The sequence below is a fragment of the Neoarius graeffei genome, chromosome 9 (assembly GCF_027579695.1).
Source record: "Neoarius graeffei isolate fNeoGra1 chromosome 9, fNeoGra1.pri, whole genome shotgun sequence".
Lineage (NCBI taxonomy): Eukaryota > Metazoa > Chordata > Actinopteri > Siluriformes > Ariidae > Neoarius > Neoarius graeffei.
Genome location: NC_083577.1, coordinates 39,947,386 through 39,968,062, shown reverse-complemented (window position 1 = coordinate 39,968,062; position 20,677 = coordinate 39,947,386). Strand labels below are relative to the sequence as shown.

At 41.2% G+C, this 20,677-nt stretch overlaps 1 protein-coding gene across 1 annotated transcript; it reads left to right on the top strand.

The window, feature by feature from the left end:
• The first annotated feature begins 8,508 nt into the window (after positions 1-8,508).
• Positions 8,509-8,883, top strand: nhlh2 (nescient helix loop helix 2). The gene has a single exon (XM_060928687.1). It carries the CDS (start codon positions 8,509-8,511, stop codon positions 8,881-8,883), a length of 375 nt encoding a protein of 124 aa, XP_060784670.1.
• Positions 8,884-20,677: the final 11,794 nt, after the last annotated feature.

Genomic DNA, 20,677 nt, shown 5'->3' with positions numbered 1-20,677 from the left:
GCTGCCTTTATGTGAAACCATCTCTGCTCCTGTGTTGGACTAACGTTACTGCTTCTCTCTTCTCTAGTGTTAACCCTCTCTCGTGTTATTTGCCCTGTTGATAGCGGGGCTTGTTCACTGCTCAGCAAGCCCCGCTATCAACAGAGCAATGAACATAGCGTGCCACTTCCTTCTCTGGGTGGAGTCTTGTCAAATGATGATTGAAGTTCGAGGTCGTCCCCTTCGTGTCCTCTATGGTTCTTCAACATGTGGAACACATAGCAGTGCATTTTTTCCCTACTGCACGAGAAGTCTGTATAAGCAAAGTGGACAATCCTAGGGGCTTCTCTCCAGGCATTTTAGTGCCATTAACTTAACATTAATTAGTTTGGTCCTGAACATGACATATGAACAGATGAATGTGCATTCTCTTGCACAAAATTGGTATAAAAATGAATGTAGATATAAATATCTTACACCAAATTATTATGGCATGCCACAAAAAAATAAAGAAAAAATCAGAGTCTTCGTCTCCAGTTTACGAATCCAAATGGAGTTAATGCACGAGTCTGAGTCCAAGTCCGAGTCATCAGTGCTCAAGTCCACATCAAGTCATGAGTCCTTAAAATTCGGGCATGAGTCGGACTCGAGTACTACAAGCCTGCCTCTATCTTACTCAGTCTCTATACTCTTCTTCCTCAAATGTTCTCTATTAGAATATTTTTGTTTTTATCTGTATTCATGCCCTGTGAGGACCTGGCGACTTGTCCAGGGTGTACCCCGCCTTTCGCCCGTAGTCAGCTGGGATAGGCTCCAGCTTGCCTGCGACCCTGTAGAACAGGATAAAGCGGCTACAGATAATGAGATGAGATCTGTATTCATGTATGCAAGTATTTATGTTGAGTCTTCCTGTTTGGAAGGTATTCAGTTGAACCTCAGCAGACATTCAATACATTCAGTACATTTTATATAACTTTACTGCTTAGAAATAATCCTTTACAAACAGTATGTATGTATGTGATATCGTAGACATTTATGTGTTTGAATTATTATCAGTCAAAAATTACAGTTGGATGTTGTTTTCTCGACTAAAGCAGAAGTTTAAACAAATGCTCTGTCGTGTTCATTGTTGAGGTCAGTGCTTTTGATTAGTATTCCCAAAAAATGGAATAAGAAGAGTGCAGTTTGTGCTTAGAGTGGAGTTTAATAATGACAGTCAACTTCAGTAAATTGTGTTTAGAGTTTGCACCATTCATTCTCAGAAAATAAAGTGCATTATTGTACTTTTAGGGGTACAATAATGTGCAGGAAAATGGGGGCTGCGATAGTGAGGTGAGAAAGAGAGTGCAGGCAGGGTGGAGCAGTTGGAGAAAGATTTCGGGAGTCATTTGTGATAGGGAAGTCCCAGCAAAAGTGAAAGGTAAGATGTATAAGACAGTAGTGAGACCAGCAATGATGTATGGATTGGAGACCGTACCCTTAACGAAGAGACAGGAGGCAAAGTTGGAGGTGGCGGAGTTGAGGATGTTAAGGTTCGCAATGGGAGTGACGAGGTTGGACAGGATAAGGAACGGGCACATCAGAGGGACAGCACATGTGGAGAGCTTGGGAATTAAGCTAAGAGAGATGAGACTGAGATGGTATGGGCACATCCTGAGAAGAGATGCAGAGCATGTGGGAAGGAGAATGTTGAGGATGGAGCTGCCAGGCACATGAAAACGAGGAAGGGCAAAGAGGAGATACATGGATGTGGTGAGAGAGGATATGAAAGTGGCAGGTGTGGTAGAGAAGGATGCGGAAGACAGGGAGCAATGGAGACAGAAGGTCTGCTGTGGTGACCACTGATTGGGAGCAGCCAAAAGAGGAAGAAGAAGAAGAAGAAGCATTGTACTTTTAGGGGTACAACTGCTTGTCTAAGGTACTCATCTGTACCCTTTATATTGAGGTATTTCACCTGACGTCACAGGGTCACGTGACGCCCCGGTGTCCGCCATTTTGAACGTCAAGCTAGCTAATGTCAACAACAGTAGCTAGTATGTTACTGTAGCAATGTTTACGTTCAGTCATTTGGATGACTGTTAAAACCTTTCAGTCTCAAGTTTTTCCTTTACTGGATTTACTAGTTTACTGAGCTAGCGCGCGCCGGCTGCCGGCAGAGGCTAGTGCGCGCTAGCTCCCAGCTTGCCCGAGCACGCTAGCTCAGTAAACTAGTAAATCCAGTAAAGGAAAAACTTGAGACTGAAAGGTTTTAACAGTCATCCAAATGACTGAACATAAATATTGCTACAGTAACATACTAGCTACTGTTGTTATTGACATTAGCTAGTGCTAACAGCTAGCTGCTAGTACACTGCTACAACTACACCGACCCTAATAATACAGTTCTTGGTCATTGCCTGGTAACAGCAAATTTATAATGGGCAATGTCTCGCCCTGTAAATGCCCTACGTCGCTGGATAGTGAAGGTGTTTTCTGCATCTCGCTCCTTTTTCTTTTATGTTTTTTGTTTGTCGTTTTCCTCGCATTCAAACTGATTCGAGCCGTGCCGTCCAAAATGGCAGCATCACATGACTTGGTCACGTGGGTGAAATACCTCAATACTGCTTGGGAACATATATGGACCTTTTTGACCCTAAAAACTTACACATAGTTACCTTGAGGTCCAGTAATGAGCCCTAGGGGGTACATTAGTGCAGATTGTACATTGGGGACTGACATGGACTCCTACTGTACCCCTGTATCTGACAGTGATGAGTTTTGTTTATTTAGAAAAGTGTAATATCACTATGTAAGCTTTGATCAATGGTAACTGATCAATCAGGAGTCAGGACCCAACAGACTGTATAACCATCACTGCACACTTGCAGGTTATAATGCTTCTATGAGACACTTGAGCTGTTATGAAACACTTTTTATATTACTGCTACATTTTCTCCACCTTTTTTTCTACTCAGTTGCTTGATAGGGTAGAGTTGACAATGTACACAAAATTGTTTCCATTGGTTACTTCCACTCTGTTCCGGTGTCCTGTCTAGCTAGCACGCGCTGTCTTGAGTATTTGCCGTGTATTTTTGTACTGTGATATATTTGCACTTCATGTAGTCCTGTGTGCTGTCTTACTGTAATGGTCCTGAACAAATAACATTTTGTTCCAAAGTCAAAGCCCCTCTCACGCCAGAATCTGGTCTTCCCAGGCAGTCTTCTGTCCCAGTACTCTTTAAGGCGTATGGGTGCGGCACCGATCTCCGTTTCGATAGCCCTCGGCCTCTAGCCTATACAGCTAGGGTTACAGTGGGGGGCTAGTCCTCTGGTAACCGTGAGAGTTTGACTTCCTCACTCGCATCTGTATTGCAGCATGCCTTACCAGATGGTAGTAGGTACCATTTTTATGATGGTCTTTGGTGTGACCTGACCACGAGTAGAACTCATGATCTCCCAGTCGAGAGGCAGTTAAGCTAACCACTTGGCCAACTCATGGCCTCATTTCAATGTGCACAAGTTATAAAGAGCAGTGCTTCTCAAACTAGGGTCTGCCAGGGGTCCGAGAAGCATTGTTTGATTTCATTGCCTATTTTACTGGTCACTTCAATGGAATGAGTTTAATCCAAACCTTAGTAACTCAAAAATAATTTATAAACAGTGTCTAAAAAGCTCTATGGCTCCAATAATGATTAAAAGTGGGTAAATAATTAATCTAATGTTTAAATAATTTATAAAATGAACCTGTCCTGGGGGAGTGGATTTTAAAAAAAAATAATTTATCTTATCTCATCATCTCTAGCCGCTTTATCCTGTTCTACAGGGTCGCAGGCAAGCTGGAGCCTATCCCAGCTGACTACGGGCGAAAGGCGGGGTACACCCTGGACAAGTCACCAGGTCATCACAGGGCTGACACATAGACACAGACAACCATTCACACTCACATTCACACCTACGGTCAATTTAGAGTCACCAGTTAACCTAACCTGCATGTCTTTGGACTGTGGGGGAAACCGGAGCACCCGGAGGAAACCCACGCGGACACGGGGAGAACATGCAAACTCCACACAGAAAGGCCCTCGCCGGCCACGGGGCTCGAACCCAGAACCTTCTTGCTGTGAGGCGACAGCGCTAACCACTACACCACCGTGCCACCCTAAAAATAATTTATTTCATAGTTAAAGGATTCCCTAGCTGGCTGCAAAAAGTTGGAGAACCCCTGATATAGAGGAAAGACATTATTTGAATGATAATAATTAGATGTGGCGTGTTTAAATGATGACGATGATCATCATCATCATTATCCATCCTTTAACTGTAGCCACTTACCTGTACAGGGTTGCAGGCAAGCTGGAGCCTATCCCAGCTGACTACGGGCGAAAGGCGGGGTACACCCTGGACAAGTCGCCAGGTCATCACAGGGCTGACACATAGACACAGACAACCATTCACACTCACATTCACACCTACGGTCAATTTAGAGCCACCAGTTAACCTAACCTGCATGTCTTTGGACTGTGGGGGAAACCGGAGCACCCGGAGGAAACCCACGCGGACACGGGGATAACATGCAAACTCCACACAGAAAAGCCCTCACCGGTTGCTGGGCTTGAACCCAGGACTTTCTTGCTGTGAGGTGACAGTGCTAACCACTACATTATTATTATTGTTAAACATTTAAAGCCAAAGCAAGTTTTAGAGAAGCGCAGGTGTACATGGCCATGACCTGAGCTCAGGTGATGGTGAATGATGCATCCTGTAGCTCAGGTGTGTGCTTTCATATAATTAGTGGCAAAGGAAGCAGAGGTGTGAAAATAGACTCTGAAGTAGAACATTCAAAAACTTTCATGAACAGTTCTTCGAAAGACTATCAAACGTTCTCATGTCCTCAGAGGATCTATCACTGTATAACTGCTAAACCCGTGGGGACTGTGTCTGCACGAGGTGGGGGTGATAAAGGGGCGGGGAAGGAGACAGCAGTGTGTGTGTGTGTGTGTGTTGTCTACCCTCACCCCTCACTTTATTTTCTTCTCCTGAACCGTCAACACCGAGTGTGGCGCACGCGCCCGAGTGTGTGTTCTTCCCCTAAGCGGCATCTCGCGCTTCACTCCATCATCACCCTGCAGAAGGCAGAGAGCTGCTGTGGACTTGAGGAGAATCACAGCTCACTTCCATCTCTCACTTTGCTCTCTACACAAAACTGTCCAGCGGCAGAAAAGCATCATCTCTCAGCATGCTGTCCAGCTGACACTCTGCGGTGTTCGGATCTTCTTCCACATGTGTGACTACCAGAAATAAACCGAACAAACTTTACATCGGAGATACTTGTGTTCTTGGTCATGTGTTAAATTCATGAATGTCATCCAGCTCCTGAGGGATGGGTGGGACACTGAAGGAGATATAAATCCACTGACAACACCCTGATAATCCACCTGATCTCTCCGCTCTCACTCACAATCACAGCACAGCTGCTGGAGGCACGAGGTGAGCAAACGAGAATAATTTGAAAAAGTGTGTCAACTCTTTTCTGTCTGCACTTCATGAAAAACTGTCATTATGTCACTAAGGATCTTTCAGTTTACATGCCTTTATTATCAGCTGAATTATCGCGTTGTTTTAGCAAATGACTCATTCAGAGATGCTGTTTTATGCAAGACATGAAATCTCACCACAGAAAAAGTTTAACACCTACAGTTTTCATTTGTGCTTAGAAACATAGCATTTATTATTGAGCGTAGTATTTAGTAGTGTTTAAGTGTAGCTAGTGTTTCGAAGTATAGTGTTTAGAAATGTAATGGTTAGTAGTATTTAGAAGTGTGGTCTCTCAAAGTGTAGTGTTTAGAAGTGTAGTCTTTAGAAATGTAATGGTTAGTAGTGTTTGGAAGTGTAGTATTTAGAAGTGTGGTCTCTCAAAGTGTAGCTAGTGTTTACAAGCGTAGTATTTAGAAATGTTTAGTAGTGTTTAGAAATGTAGTATTTAGAAATGGAATGTTTAGTAGTGTTTAGAAGCGTAACATTTAGAAGTGTGGTCTTTCAAAGTGTAGTGTTTAAATGTGTAGTATTTAGAAATATAATGTTTAGAAGTTTAATGTTTAGTAGTGTTTAGAAGTGCAGTATTTAGTAGTGTTTAGAAGTCTAGTATTTAGAAGTGTAGCCTTTCAAAGTGTAGCTTGTGTTTTCAAGCATAGTGTTTAGATGTGTAGTGTTTTATAGTGTTTAGATGTGGTGTTTTGTAGTGTTGAGATGTGTAGTGTTTTGTAATGTTTAGATGTGTAGTGTTTTGTAATGTTTAGATGTGTAGTGTTTTGTAGTGTTTAGATGTGTAGTGTTTAGATGTATAGTGTTTTGTAGTGTTGAGATGTGTAGTGTTTTGTAGTGTTTAGACATGTAGTGTTTAGATGTGTAGTGTTTTGTAGTGTTGAGATGTGTAGTGTTTTGTAGTGTTTAGACATGTAGTGTTTAGATGTGTAATGTTTTGTAGTGGTTAGATGTGGTGTTTTGCAGTGGTGAGATGTGTAATGTTTTGTAGTGTTGAGATGTGTAGTGTTTTGTAGTGTTTAGATGTGTAGTGTTTTGTAGTGTTGAGATGTGTAGTGTTTTGTAATGTTTAGATGTGTAGTGTTTTGTAGTGTTTAGATGTGTAGTGTTTTGTAGTGTTGAGATGTGTAGTGTTTAGAAGTGTAGCCTTTCAAGGTGTAGCTTGTGTTTTCAAGTGTAGTGTTTAGAATTGTAGTATTTCGTAGTGTTTAGAAGTGTAGTATTTAGAAGTGTAGCTAGTGTTTAGAAGTGTAGTGTTTAGATATGTAGTATTTAGAAATGTAGTGTTTAGAAGTATTTACAAGTCCAGTATTTAGAAGTGTAGCCCTTCAAAGTGTAGCTAGTATTTAGAAGTATAGTATTTAGAAGTGTAATGTTTACAAGTGTAGTATTTTGGAGTCGGGTTTAGAAGTGTAGCCTTTCAAAGTGTAGCTAGTGTTTAGAAGTGTAGTGTTTAGAAGTGCAGTATTTAGTAGTGTTTAGAAGTGTATTATTTAGAAGAATGGTATTTAGAAGTATAGTATTTAGTAGTGTTTGGAAGACTAATGTTTAGAAGGGTAGTATTTAGAAGTGTAGTCTTTCAAAGTGCAGTATTTAGTCGTGTTTAGAAGTGTAGTGTTTAAAAATGTATTTAGAAGTGTTTAGAAATGTGGTGTTTAAAAGTGTATTATTTAGATGAGTAGTGTTTAGACGTATAGTATTTAGAAGTGTGGTCTTTAAATGTGTAACTAGTGTTTAGAATTGTAGTGTTTAGAAATATATTATTTAGTAGTGTTAAAAGTGTATTATTTAGAAGAGTATTGTTTAGAAGTGTAGAACTTAGAAGTGTAGCTAGTGTTTAGAAGTACAGTATTTAGAAGGGTAGTGTTTTGGAGTGGAGTGTTGCTAGTGGCCCATAACGACAGATGGCCACATGTGCTTTTGAGCTCTCTGAGGCTAATTGGTTTTCCATTAACTCCAGTTAGGTCTATATTTACAGTCGCTATTAGGACCGTCAAAGACAATATCACTCCTAAAAGTAAGTCAGATTTAATGGGAATAAATGGGCAGACACAGCAAAAACATGACTGAAAGAAAACAAACAACTGAATTTCATTTTTCACTTTGCCTAATTAGTAATGATAGTTAGCCTTAGCAAACCAAGTTTCATTATTAGTGGAGAAAAAAATACACACACACACACACACACACACACACACACACACACACACACACACACACACACACTACCAGTCAAAAGTTTGTACACCCCTACTCATTCAGAGGTGTTTCCGTATTTTGACTATTTTCTACATTGTAGGACAATCATGAAGACATCAAAACTATGAAATAACATATGGAACATATTTATGTGGTAAACAAAAAAGGTTAAAAAAAGTTTCATATTTAGATTCTTCAAAGTAGCCAGCGTTTACCTTGATGACACTTTGCATACTACTGGCATTATCTTAACCAGCTTCATGAGGTCGTCACCTGGAATGCTTTTCAATTAACAGGTGCCTCGGTGAAAGGTAATTTGTGCAATTTCTTGCCTTCTTAATGTTTTTGAGATCAAAAAGTAAACAGTAAATGATAAAGATACAGTAAAAGCCCTATTTAACAACGGTAGTAATCCATATAATGCCACGAACCGCTCACCTAAGTAAAGAGAAATGACATCCATCATTACTTTAAGACATGAAGAAGTGACTTTTAATTAATAAAAATAAAGAAAAGCATTGAATTAGAAGGTGTGTCCAAAGTTTTGACTGGTAATATGAATAAAATGAAATAAGACTGTTGTGCACAGAAACACAGTTGTCTTTCTTTCTTTCTTGATTCCTTTTTTCCTAATCAATTAACCTTTCACCATTTACACATAAATAGCCTAAATGCTTTTCTTTCTTTCTGTCTTTCTTTTTCTCTTTCTAATCTATTAATGGTAGCCTTTTATTCTTTGAAAAATTAAATCTTTTTAAAATAAAACTATTTGCGTTAACAATTCCTCACAGGTGTGATTTCGCTCTGCGCTTGATGAAGATGATGCTGAGTCCGGATCAGCCCGATCCTGACCTGATGTGGACTCAGTCTGACCCGGAAGCAGTTCTGAATGTCATTAAGGTGGAGTGCATGCCTGAAGAGTCTCCGCTCGCAGACGGGAAGCAGCGTGCGCTTGCGCCTCCCGCACTGACCCGCGAAGAGAAGCGGCGGAGGAGGCGAGCGACTGCCAAGTACCGACTGGCCCATGCAACGCGCGAGCGCATCCGTGTCGAAGCTTTCAATGTGGCGTTTGCCGAGCTGCGGAAGTTACTCCCGACACTTCCGCCCGACAAGAAGCTCTCAAAGATAGAGATCCTTCGTCTCGCTATATGTTACATATCTTACCTGAATCACGTCTTGGACGTGTGAAATGAACTGGAGAATATATTAAACATTAAAAAATAATAATTTTAAATGTATATGAGACTCTTCTGAGGACAGGACTAAGATCTAGGCTTTTTATAAGAAGTGTTAGATGTAGACTACAGTGTGTGAGATATTCAGAGTAGCAGCCTCACAGCAATATCCGCTGAGGATGAGTGGAAGATATTTAACTTGGGTGAAATGGCCTAAAGGTAGACAGACATGAAGATTGGTTTAGCATCAAGAAAACCTCACACAGATTAGAGCAGCCTGAAGTGCTGCAAGCATCCTGCTCATAATTAGTCTTTATTTTTAAAAAGTTATTTATGTCATGTTTGTGTTGTACATTTGATGTGTGGTTGTTGAATATGATAATTTATTTTAGCTTTAATTTATTGTTTGTTCTTAAACTAGACCTGTGGAAGGTGTTTACTCATTGTACAGTTATTTATATTGTAAAGTTATTGTGTGAATGTTTAGTTGTTGCTCTAAGCTTGCACATTTTGGATCGAAAACGCTGATATCAATGAACTTGATATCGACATGGCAGCAAAATGCACTTCCTCTGTTTACAAAGTGCTCGCAGATGCACCGTCATTTCTTTATATAACTCTGTGTAATGCAGCTTAAGAAAATCTTTTGGGTAATTTACCAACCTGTTCAGACCGAATAATTGATCGTTTCAACAATCAGTAATGGGCAATACAAAAGAATGCAATATTATCTAATGCCACAAGACTATGTAAATTCAAAAAGATGCTTTCTCTGCAGCGAGCAAAATATAACGTTTTATTTATTTTTCTTTTACAGACAAGCTATTTTCTATATCTTATTATTTATTTACATTTTCATTGTGAGGCTTAAATTTTAAGGTACAAAATGTTTCATGTCTACTTTATATCCAAAGACGCCCAATTCAGGGCCTTAAGTGTCATTTTGTATTGCATAACAGATTAGAATTTCATGTCTTGGTGGGAAAAAAGTAATTAAAATTAAATATTTGATCCATTGTGTTTTATTACTCCTAAACTGGTTAAATGGCATGGAAAGAAAACAGGTCTTCTGTATATACTGTAGTTGCACATTCATCTCGCTTAATTAATTTGTCTTAAAAAGAAACATTAGTTAGTATCACATGTGATGACATTTATTGAATATTTTAACTTTTTTTCTGGAATATTTAGAAAAATCCAAAAGAGACAGGAAGTGGCCAAAAGGCAAAGTTCTATCTAGAGCACAGCAATAATCTTCAGTGTATAGAATAAATGTTCATTCAGCACATACAACAATACTCATACATAACCTGAATACTGTATATATATACTATAAAAAGTTATTATTTGTCAGACTGACATAGATAAAGTCATTTAGGGTGTTGTTGCATGATTCTGATCTCATAGGAATTCAAGGTCTGATGGTAAATGTTTTACATAGATAATAAACAAGTGAAAGAAAAAAATCTGTGTAATGCTTAAGACTCTTCCCACCACTGCAATAATTTTAATGTTTAATGTGATAACCTATTGCATTATGAGGAAAGAGCAAACTAGAGAGAGAGAGAGTTAGTCATTCCTGACATGTTCAGATATACAGTATACTGTACTGTTGTCGTCGGTGGTGACTGTCCATCACTAGTGATGATGACTGTTTCATTAGGATGCACAGAAACACAGATGGGCCATGAGGCCTGCACCAGAGCGACAGAGTCGCCCATGAATGGCCCGGCCGAGCCACCACGGAATGTCTGGCCTCGTGAGCTCTCGCATACTATCCTCCTCTCCTAATGAAGTGCCTTGCACAGTAAGGTAAGACAAACGATGTCATGCCCCCATCGTGTTGTCTCTCTGGACCTCCAGACCTGATGCCAAGTGGTGCACAAAAGTGCCACAGACCTGACGGGTATGGAAGTTGCCCCGCAGTGACAACTGACTTGCCGAGTGATACCATCCGTTGGCCATTTGAGTGACTCTTCTGCATGCCATCTGTTGGTGTGCCATTGACCCTGATGGGTTCATCTGCCACATTGCACCAAAAAGCGCCCTGCTGCCAGCACCTTATTGGTGATGTACTATTTAACCCATAGCTGGAACCCAGGCAGGTGCTACCACTCTGGGTCGCAGACCTGGGAGCAATGGTGATTAAGGGGTAACTCCACTTTCCCCAATACTCAAGTCCTCCTGGACCTAAGACTCACCACCAGTTGCAGTTTAAAGCCATACCCAGGACTAGGAAATTGCTTCACTGTACTGTTAACCCATATGAGAAAGACATCACTCTGTTTCCATGTTGAACACCATTAAGGTTCTAAATTCTTATACTTTATTTTCTTTTTAACTTTAAATGAATGGGGAAGCCATGACTTAATCGTTAGAGAAGCAGCTTTGGGACCAAAAGGTCGCCGTTTCAATTTCCTGGACCAGCAGGAATGGCTGAAGTGGCCTTGAGCAAGGCACCTAACCCCCAACTGCTTCCCGGGCTGCTCTGAGTATGTTGTATGTCGTTCTGGATAAGACCATCTGCTAAATGTCATTAATGTAATATAATGTAATGTCAATGATAAAACTAGTAAATGTAGCTAGATATCAGGGAAAAATGTCTAGAATGTCTTTATTACTATAGTCTTTATGTCTATAAAGTACCTTATTACACTAGAGCATGAACATTACAGGCTGAAAACAAAGATAAAACTTTTCATATTCCCCATTTCTAAATTTATAGGACTGCTGATTAATTTAGATTAATTACACCAATCATTCCTTCAAATAGCTAGGTGAAATATGCAAATCCTTACAGAGCATAAGAGTGATGTGCTCACTGGTGTGTATGACTGACCTGTTTATTGTTCTTTCAGACTGTCTGGGACTAACAACTGTCTTTGCTTCACCCCCCACCCACCTCAAACCACCCCTCCTCCCCACCAAAAAAAAAAAGACTACACACTCGTGTTTGTTCAACAATACACAAGCAGTCTTGATTTGAAAATGAAAAGCAAAGCCTAAAACACTAACTAAAATATGCACATGAAGGCAGTGAGATTGCACACTCGAGTCCCTGTGGAGGTGTGTATATGCCTGTATGGAGATTGGGTTGTGGCCCAGTGCCCTGCTGTACATGTGCTCAATATGCCAGTCAGTCTGTTTAGGCCTCAGCTCATGTAGTGTGCAGGTAGCCAATGTTCATGACCCTGTATACAAACAGGCAATCTGTTCTCGCTGTGAGACTGTTAACACCTATGCATTGCTAATCTTAACATCCATATGTTCACCAACATTTTGACAGTAGGATTCCAGCAGTGATATTTTTATCTTACTCTCAGTTGGACTACGGCTCCCTAATGGTAACGTGCAGAGGTAATATACAGTCTATATGAAATAGGACCTCAGCCAGGTACCGAAACGTCTGTTTCCTCTGTCCTGTCATTTCTTAAAATGTGGTTGCTCTTTTGGAACAGAAGTGTTGAAACAGAAGCAACCCTGCTAACACCTGGCAACTCATTCAGCTGCATCAGACTACTTTAATCTTTCATCAACTTGAGCAATCACTGGGGACCTCCTTTTACCACTTCCTCTCCTCTTCATAGAAAGTAAGGTAGACTACATGAAAATATCAGTCTGGAAAGAGTTGCATGTAGGTAGACCTACTTCAGTACAGTCCTTTTTGATGGTCGTCGTCGCCTATCCATCGCTAGCGATGATGACTGCTTCATTAGGATGTGCAGAAACACAGATGGGCCGCAAGGCCTGCACCAGAGCAACAGAGTCACCCACACCGGCAGCACAAACGGCCTGGCCGAGCTGCCATGGAATGTCTGGCCTCGTGAGCTCTCATATACTATTCTCCTCTCCTAATGAAGAGCCTTGCACAGTAAGGTAAGACAAACAATATCGTGCCCCCATCGTGTTGTCTCTCTGGACCTCCAGACCTGATGCCAAGTGGTACACGAAAGTACCACAGACCTGACGGGTATGGAAGTTGCCCTGCAGTGACAACTGACTTGCCGAGTGATACCATCCATTAGCCATTTGAGTGACTCTTCTGCATGCCATCTGTTGGTGTGCCATTGACCCTGTTGGATTCATCTGCCACATTGCACCGAAAAGCGCCCTGCTGCCAGCACCTTATTGGTGATGTACTATTTAACCCATAGCTGGAACCCAGGCAGGTGCTACCACTCTGGGTCAGAGCAGGCCTGGGAGCAATGGTGATTAAGGGGTGACTCCACTTTTCCCAATAATCAAGTCCTCCTGGACCTGAGACTCACCACCGGTTGCAGTACCCAGGATTCCTTTTCTATGAAAAATTAAATGGAAAAGGTGCTGAAAAAAAAGATACAATTAAACAACCTAAGAATGTGTCTGGTTTCATTATATGTATGCCCCCCATGATAGCTGTACACCTCTGCACCGTCCATCTGACAAAGTTAAAACATATTCATTACTTTTTTTTTATTTTGAAGTTGATGGTCAAAGGGCAGCATGGTGATTCAATATATAGTGTTACTTTCTCAGAGCCCCACGTTCCCTGATTTGATCCTGAGCTCATGGTTAATGTCTGTGTGGAGTTTCTGTGAACGTTTCCATCATGTCCACATGGGTTTCCTCCAGGTTCTCCAGCTACTTCCTACCAGCCAAAAACATGCCTGTATCTGACTGACTGGCGATGCTAAATAGTCCTAGGTGTGAATGAGTATGTGCATGGTGCCCTGTGATGGACTGGCATCCCATTCAGAGTGTGTCACTATCTCAAGTTCAGTGTTCTCAGCAGGATAAGCTATGGATCCATCACAACTCAGTTACTGAAGCTGAATGTATAACTATGGTCAGGGAAGGTAATGCTGATTTTAATGCCTTTACTTCTAAAATGAACTACTTTGGGAAGTCTGAGGAAATTCATTAAATCCATATATATATTGTGAATTCAAGTACCTGCGGTTACCTGGGGTCAACTGTGCAGGAAAATGGGGGCTGCGATAGTGAGGTGAGAAAGAGAGTGCAGGCAGGGTGGAGCAGTTGGAGAAGGATTTCGGGAGTCATTTGTGATAGGGAAGTCCCAGCAAAAGTGAAAGGTAAGATGTATAAGACAGTAGTGAGACCAGCGATGATGTATGGATTGGAGACCGTACCCTTAACGAAGAGACAGGAGGCAAAGTTGGAGGTGGCGGGGTTGAGGATGTTAAGGTTTGCGATAGGAGTGACAAGGTTGGACAGGATAAGGAACGAGCACATCAGAGGGACAGCACATGTGGAGAGCTTGGGAATTAAGCTAAGAGAGATGAGACTGAGATGGTCTGGGTACATCCTGAGAAGAGATGCAGAGCATGTTGGAAGGAGAATGTTGAGGATGGAGCTGCTAGGCAAACAAAAACGAGGAAGGCCAAAGAGGAGATACATGGATGTGGTGAGAGAGGACATGAAAGTGGCAGGTGTGGTAGAGAAGGATGCTGAAGACAGGGAGCAATGGAGATGAAAGATCCACTGTGGCGACCCCTAATTGGGAGCAGCCAAAAGAAGAAGAAGATATATTTATACATATACACTACTGTTCAAAAGTTTGGGGTCACTTTGAAATGTCCTTATTTTTGAAAGAAAAGCACTGTTCTTTTCAATGAAGATCACTTTAAACTAATCAGAAATACACTCTAATGTGGTAAATGACTATTCTAGCTAAATTCTACTAAATGTGTGGTTTTTGGTGCAATATCTCCATGGGTGTATAGAGGCCCATTTCCAGCAACTCTCACTCCAGTGTTCTAATGGTACAATGTGTTTGCTCATTGCCTCAGAAGGCTAATGGAGGATTAGAAAACCCTTGTACAATCATGTTAGCACAGCTGAAAACAGTTGAGCTCTTTAGAGAAGCTATAAAACTGACCTTCCTTTGAGCAGATTGAGGCTACGTTTACATTAGATCGTATCTGTCTCATTTTCTTCGCGGATGCACTGTCCGTTTACATTAAACCGCCTGGAAATGCTGGGAAACGGGAATCCGCCAGCGTCCACGTATTCAATCCAGATTGTGTCAGCTCCGGTGCTGTGTAAACATTCAGAATACGCGGATACACTGTGCTGAGCTCTAGCTGGCGTCTCATTGGACAACGTCACTGTGACATCCACCTTCCTGATTCGCTGGCGTTGGTCATGTGACGCGACTGCTGAAAAACGGCGTGGACTTCCACCTTGTATCACCTTTCATTAAAGAGTATAAAAGTATGAAAATACTGCAAATACTGATGCAAATACTGCCCATTGTGTAGTTATGATTGTCTTTAGGCTTGCCATCCTTCCACTTGCAAGTGGTAAGTGACGCGCATGCCCGATATGCACTAGGATCACACACACAGCGGCTCAGTCCCGAATCACTGCTCGTGCACTTCACTCGCGCGCTCTGTGAGCTGCGCAGGGCCGGAGTGCGCACCCTCCAGAGGGCACTCGCTGTTCAGGGCGGAGTGATTTGGAGTGCAGGATGCCTGCGGAGCCGAGCGTATCCGTGTATTGGTATTGCTGTGTGCACGCAAATCATTTTAAAAACATTAATCTGATGATCCACTGATACGGTCTAAAGTAAACATGGGCTGAGTTTCTGGAGCATCATATTTGTGGGGTCGATTAAATGCTCAAAATGGCCAGAAAAATGTCTTGACTATATTTTCTATTCATTTTACAACTTATGGTGGTAAATAAAAGTGTCACTTTTCATGGAAAACACAAAATTGTCTGGGTGACCCCAAACTTTTGAACGGTGGTGTATATATATTTTTTCTTCTGCAAACTGATCAAGCTTCAGCTTCATACCCAATGTTCCTGGTAAAAGGCTGTTACTGAAAAGTGAGTGAGTGATTATGTTTCAGGGAATGATGTAATGCAGGCCTTCATATTTTGACATTTTAGAAGAGCATGTAGACTATAATTGCGTTTATGTCTAAATCACTCCATGCAATTATATCATCATTCAGTCACTGTATTGTGCTATTAATATATTGTTTTTACACAAAGCATCCTAGTAGGCCGGTTATCTAAAACCATCTGCAGTGTGCACTGTGTTTGAGCAATGCTGGCATCTGGACCAGTAGCAGAAGTGTCATTCACACTTAGAAGTGACTTAAATTGTAATCAGGTCGCCATTTTCCAACAATTTTCCCTGTCTTCCCATCCCATCTCATCCCACCCCATCCCATGTCACTTCGATCTAAATGCACATTTTGGAACCAAATTACCTGAGCATCGTCTGATATCAGTGAATGGGCTGTATGAAATTGTATATGGTGAATAAGTAAGGAGGATTGGGAGATCATTTCCCCCCCTCAATCGTTCCGCTGTGAAATGTGATTATGCAGTAATGAGCTGTCATCAGGGCTGTAATAGAGTGGGCAAAGAGTCAAGAGCTGTTGAAGAGGAGCGTTTACAGCATGTTATATGGCGCCATCTGCTGGTTATTAGGAGGAACTGGCGTTTGTGTGAGTTTTCCTTTTTTGATTAGTAGCAAATGAAGTAAACGAAGAAAGCAAGCAAAAGCGAAATGCTTTTAAAGTGTGTGTGTGTGTGTGTGTGTGTGTGTGTGTGTGTGTGTGTGTGTGTGTGTGTGTACAGTGCCCTCCACAATTATTGGCACCCCTTGTAAAGATTAGTAAAAATGAGAAAAATCCAACCTTTAATCGAAGTAATTTGACTCAGAGAAAAACAAATCCTTCTTCAAGAAATAATTATTTTCAGCAGAAACTTTTTCAAAATTTAAAAAGTGCCACAATTATTGGCACCCTGCATTTAATACTTTTTCATTACATTACTTTACAGGGCAGTATGATGGTGTAGTGGTTAGTACTGTTGCCTCACAGCAAGAAGGTTCTGGGGTCGAGCCCAGTGGCCGACAGGGGCCTTTCTGTGTGGAGTTTGCATGTTCTCCCCGTGTCCGCGTAGGTTTCCTCTGGGTGCTCCGGTTTCCCCCACAGTCCAAAGACATGCAGGTTAGGCTAATTGGTGGCTCTAAATTGACCGTGAGTGTGAATGGTTGTTTGTCTCTATGTGTCAGCCCTGCGATAACCTGGCGACTTGTCCACGGTGTAACCTTCCTCTCGCCCATAGTCAGCTGGGCTAAGCTCCAGCTTGCCTGCAACCCTGTACAGGGTAAGCGGTTTCAGATAATGGATGGATGGACTTTACATTACATGGCATTTAGCAGATGCTCTTATCCAGAGTGACGTAAAACAGCACTGAGTCTCTCCTATAACATTTTGTAAGGATGGCGATACAGAGCAGAGTATCTGAGACTATTCCTCTTTACACAATCTCTCCAGATCATCCAGGGTCCTCAGTTCTCTCTTGTGCTCTCTCCTCTTTAGCTCACCACACAGGTTTTCAATGGGGTTCAGGTCAGGGAACTGAACAGTGACATAGATAATCGGCCAGAACAGAAGCTTGGTGGTTAGCGAACCATTTTTATCTTGATTTGGACATATGCTTCATGTCATTGTCCTGCTGGAAGAGCCAATGACGACCTGGTTTTAGTTTCCTGGCAGAGGCAGTCAGGTTCTGATTTAAAATGTCCTAGTATTTCAAGGAGTCCATGATGCCATGTACCCGAACAAGGTTTCCAGGGCCTTTCAAGGAAAAACAGCCCAAAAAGATCACAGAACTTCCACCATATTTCACAGTTGGGACTGGGTTCTTTACTTAGTTAAGTGGTTCTTGACATAATATGTATGATTACAGTTGTGGAATAGGGCTATTTACTGTATTTTTATTATTTACTATTTACTGTTTGATCTCAAACACATTATGAAGGCAAGAAATTGCACTAATTCACTTTTGATGTGACACCTGTTAATTGAAAAGCATTCCAGGTGACCACCTCATTGAAGCTGATTAAGATAATGCCAATAGTGTGCAAACTGTCATCAAGGTAAACGGTGGCTACTTTGAAGAATCTAAAATATGAAACACTTTTTGTTTTTCAACACTTTTTTTGTTTCCCGCATAATTCCATATATGCTACAAATGTAATTTCATAATTCTGATATCTTCAGTATTGTTCTACAATGTTCAAAATAAAGACAAACCTATTAATGATTGGGGTATACAAATTTTTGAGTGGTACTGTATACCTATATACACATGTATATATGTATAACTGTACAAAATAAAACAAAGCACAAAACAAAATTAATATTTAGAAGGAGCTGAAATCATGAAAGAAACCTTCATTTAGCTCAGTGATTATTTACTATAAATGCATAACTATTGTTTTTGGTTATGAAAAAAAATTAATAAATATGAGTGATAATAAAAGTCAGTGTGTGCATGTGTGTGGTGCTCTGTGATGGACTGGACCAGCCAATGTATTCTTGCCAATGTAAACCTCACCAGGATAAAGAGTGTGTGTGTGTGTGTGTGTGTGTGTGTGTGTGTGTGTGTGTGTGTGCACGCGTGTGCATGCACACTTGTGTTTGGTTTCTATTAACTCTGACTTAGAGCAAGTCAGAGCTTGTCAGTAAGTGGACACTTAAAAGAATAATTGTTAAACAACACATAACAGACTCCATAATTTCTAAGGAATTGAATCAGCACTTCTGTAATCCATTATTAAACCAAATTCTCCACCAAAGTGTCTTAGAGCACGAGGCCTCTCAAAACCCATCATATAACACGCACCTGGAGTAAGAAGCACAAAATCTGATTGTGAAACTGATCTTACAACGTGTCTTGTGATTCTGATTTATCCATCCATCCATCCATCCATTATCTGTCACCACTTATCCTGTTCTACAAGGTTGCAGGCAAGCTGGAGCCTATCCCAGCTGACTACGGGTGAAAGGCGGGGTACACCCTGGACAAGTCGCCAGGTCATCACAGGGCTGACACATAGACACAGACAACCATTCACACTCACACTCACACCTACGGTCAATTTAGAGTCACCAGTTAACCTAACCTGCATGTCTTTGGACTGTGGGGGAAACCGGAGCACCCGGAGGAAACCCACGCGGACACGGGGAGAACATGCAAACTCCACACAGAAAGGCCCTCGCCGGCCACGGGGCTCGAACCCAGAACCTTCTTGCTGTGAGGTGACAGTGCTAACCACTACACTACCATGCCGCCCTCTATTGAAGGTACATTATATTAATTGCAGTTATATTGATATATTATTAGGTTTTATAATGTTCATCTTCTGTACTCTTTACTTCCATATATAAAAATTAAAACAGCACTAAGTGTTCAGGTTCATTCAGTATATTATAATATTAAATTTATAATATAACTATTATAAATAATAAACTCATTAGAAGTGAGAATATCTGGGAAATTATATTTTTGTTGTTTCTGTACAATAAGATTATACTTGAGGCTGCAACCCAAGCAATTACAATCAATTCAACAATGTTTATTTATTTATTTATTGAATTTTAGTTATGGAATTTAGCATCAGGGCTGGCGAAGGGCCATGAGGGAGGAAGTGAAAGAAAAAAAACCCTGATAAGGCCCTCCCTGCTAATTATTTGATGTTTAAATACTCTGCGTATGATGGATAATAACTTATAATAGCTATATAAGTAGGCGAAGGGTCACACAACCAGCCCAACCAGCCCACCCTAAGATGGGCTCAAACCTCAACCTCAATCCACTGTCTCCTCACCATATCTACTCATCTCCTCATGTTTACTTCAAGCCCGTGGAAACACTGAATTTTGGTTGTCTTCTCATTGTTGTTTTTGCTACTGCTGAAATAGAATCGCTATTATAATGAGAAACTAAATCAAGCAAGATAACACAGCTAGTGATGACAATGCCTTTGACGGGAAGCTATTCATGAGGCAGTAATAAACTAAATTACACAATGATGTGGACACTGAATGGCTGATACATTCGGGGATTTGAGAGGATTTAAAAGGGATTTAAACAACAAAGTCATTTTGGGATGTTATTAAAATCCACAAGGAGCAGGAATCACCTTGGATACAGGCATGCACTGATTGTGCACCTTACCTTGAATGACTGATAAATGTATTCATTATTTATCCTCGTCAGGGTTTTTTTGGATCTAGAGGAATGGAATTGCACACCAGTCATACCATGTACACACACACACACACACACACACACATTGACATGAGTTAATGATCACGGATTATTATTTCACCATATATTTTGAGTTAGAGATAGTAATTCAGAATGCGTGTTGATAGTCCTGCACTAATGCATGTTCAGGTTGATCCAGGAGGAAACCTTTGTTGTGTACACGAATGGTGATAGCTGCTACTCCCTATTTAAGTGATTAAATCAAGGCGAAGAGCAGTCTCACCCTGTCATTAAACTGCTGTCCAACCTAATAAATGTGTGTGTGTGAGAGAGAGAGAGAGAGAGAGAGAGAGAGGTCCAATTAATTATGTACCATAAAACATTTAAAATTCATCAATCATTTAGTAGATGCATGTTTCCAGGTTGGGTGGTGCAGTGGTTAGCACTGGCACCTTACAGCAAGAAGGTTCTAGGTTCGAACCTTGTGGCTGACTGAGACCTTTCTGTGTGGAGTTCACATGTTCATTCTGTGCCTGTATGGATTTCCTCTGGGTGCTAGATGGATATTTCCAGGTCAAAAGGATAAGCAGCGGTGGCCCATCTGGGTTACTGATTAGAAGGTCTCCAGCACTGCCAAGCTGCCACTTTTGGGCCCCTGGGCTCTGACCCCAGCTTCCAAACAAGCTGGGATATGAAAAGAAAAGAATTTCACTGTGCTGTAATGGAAATGTGACAAATAAAGGCTTCTTTCTAAACAGAAGAGGTTCTGAGGGCGCATGCTCATGCGG

Bases quoted from the DNA above. Each gene is read 5' to 3' on its own strand.
- nhlh2 (XM_060928687.1), top strand. From the start codon at position 8,509: ATGAAGATGATGCTGAGTCCGGATCAGCCCGATCCTGACCTGATGTGG.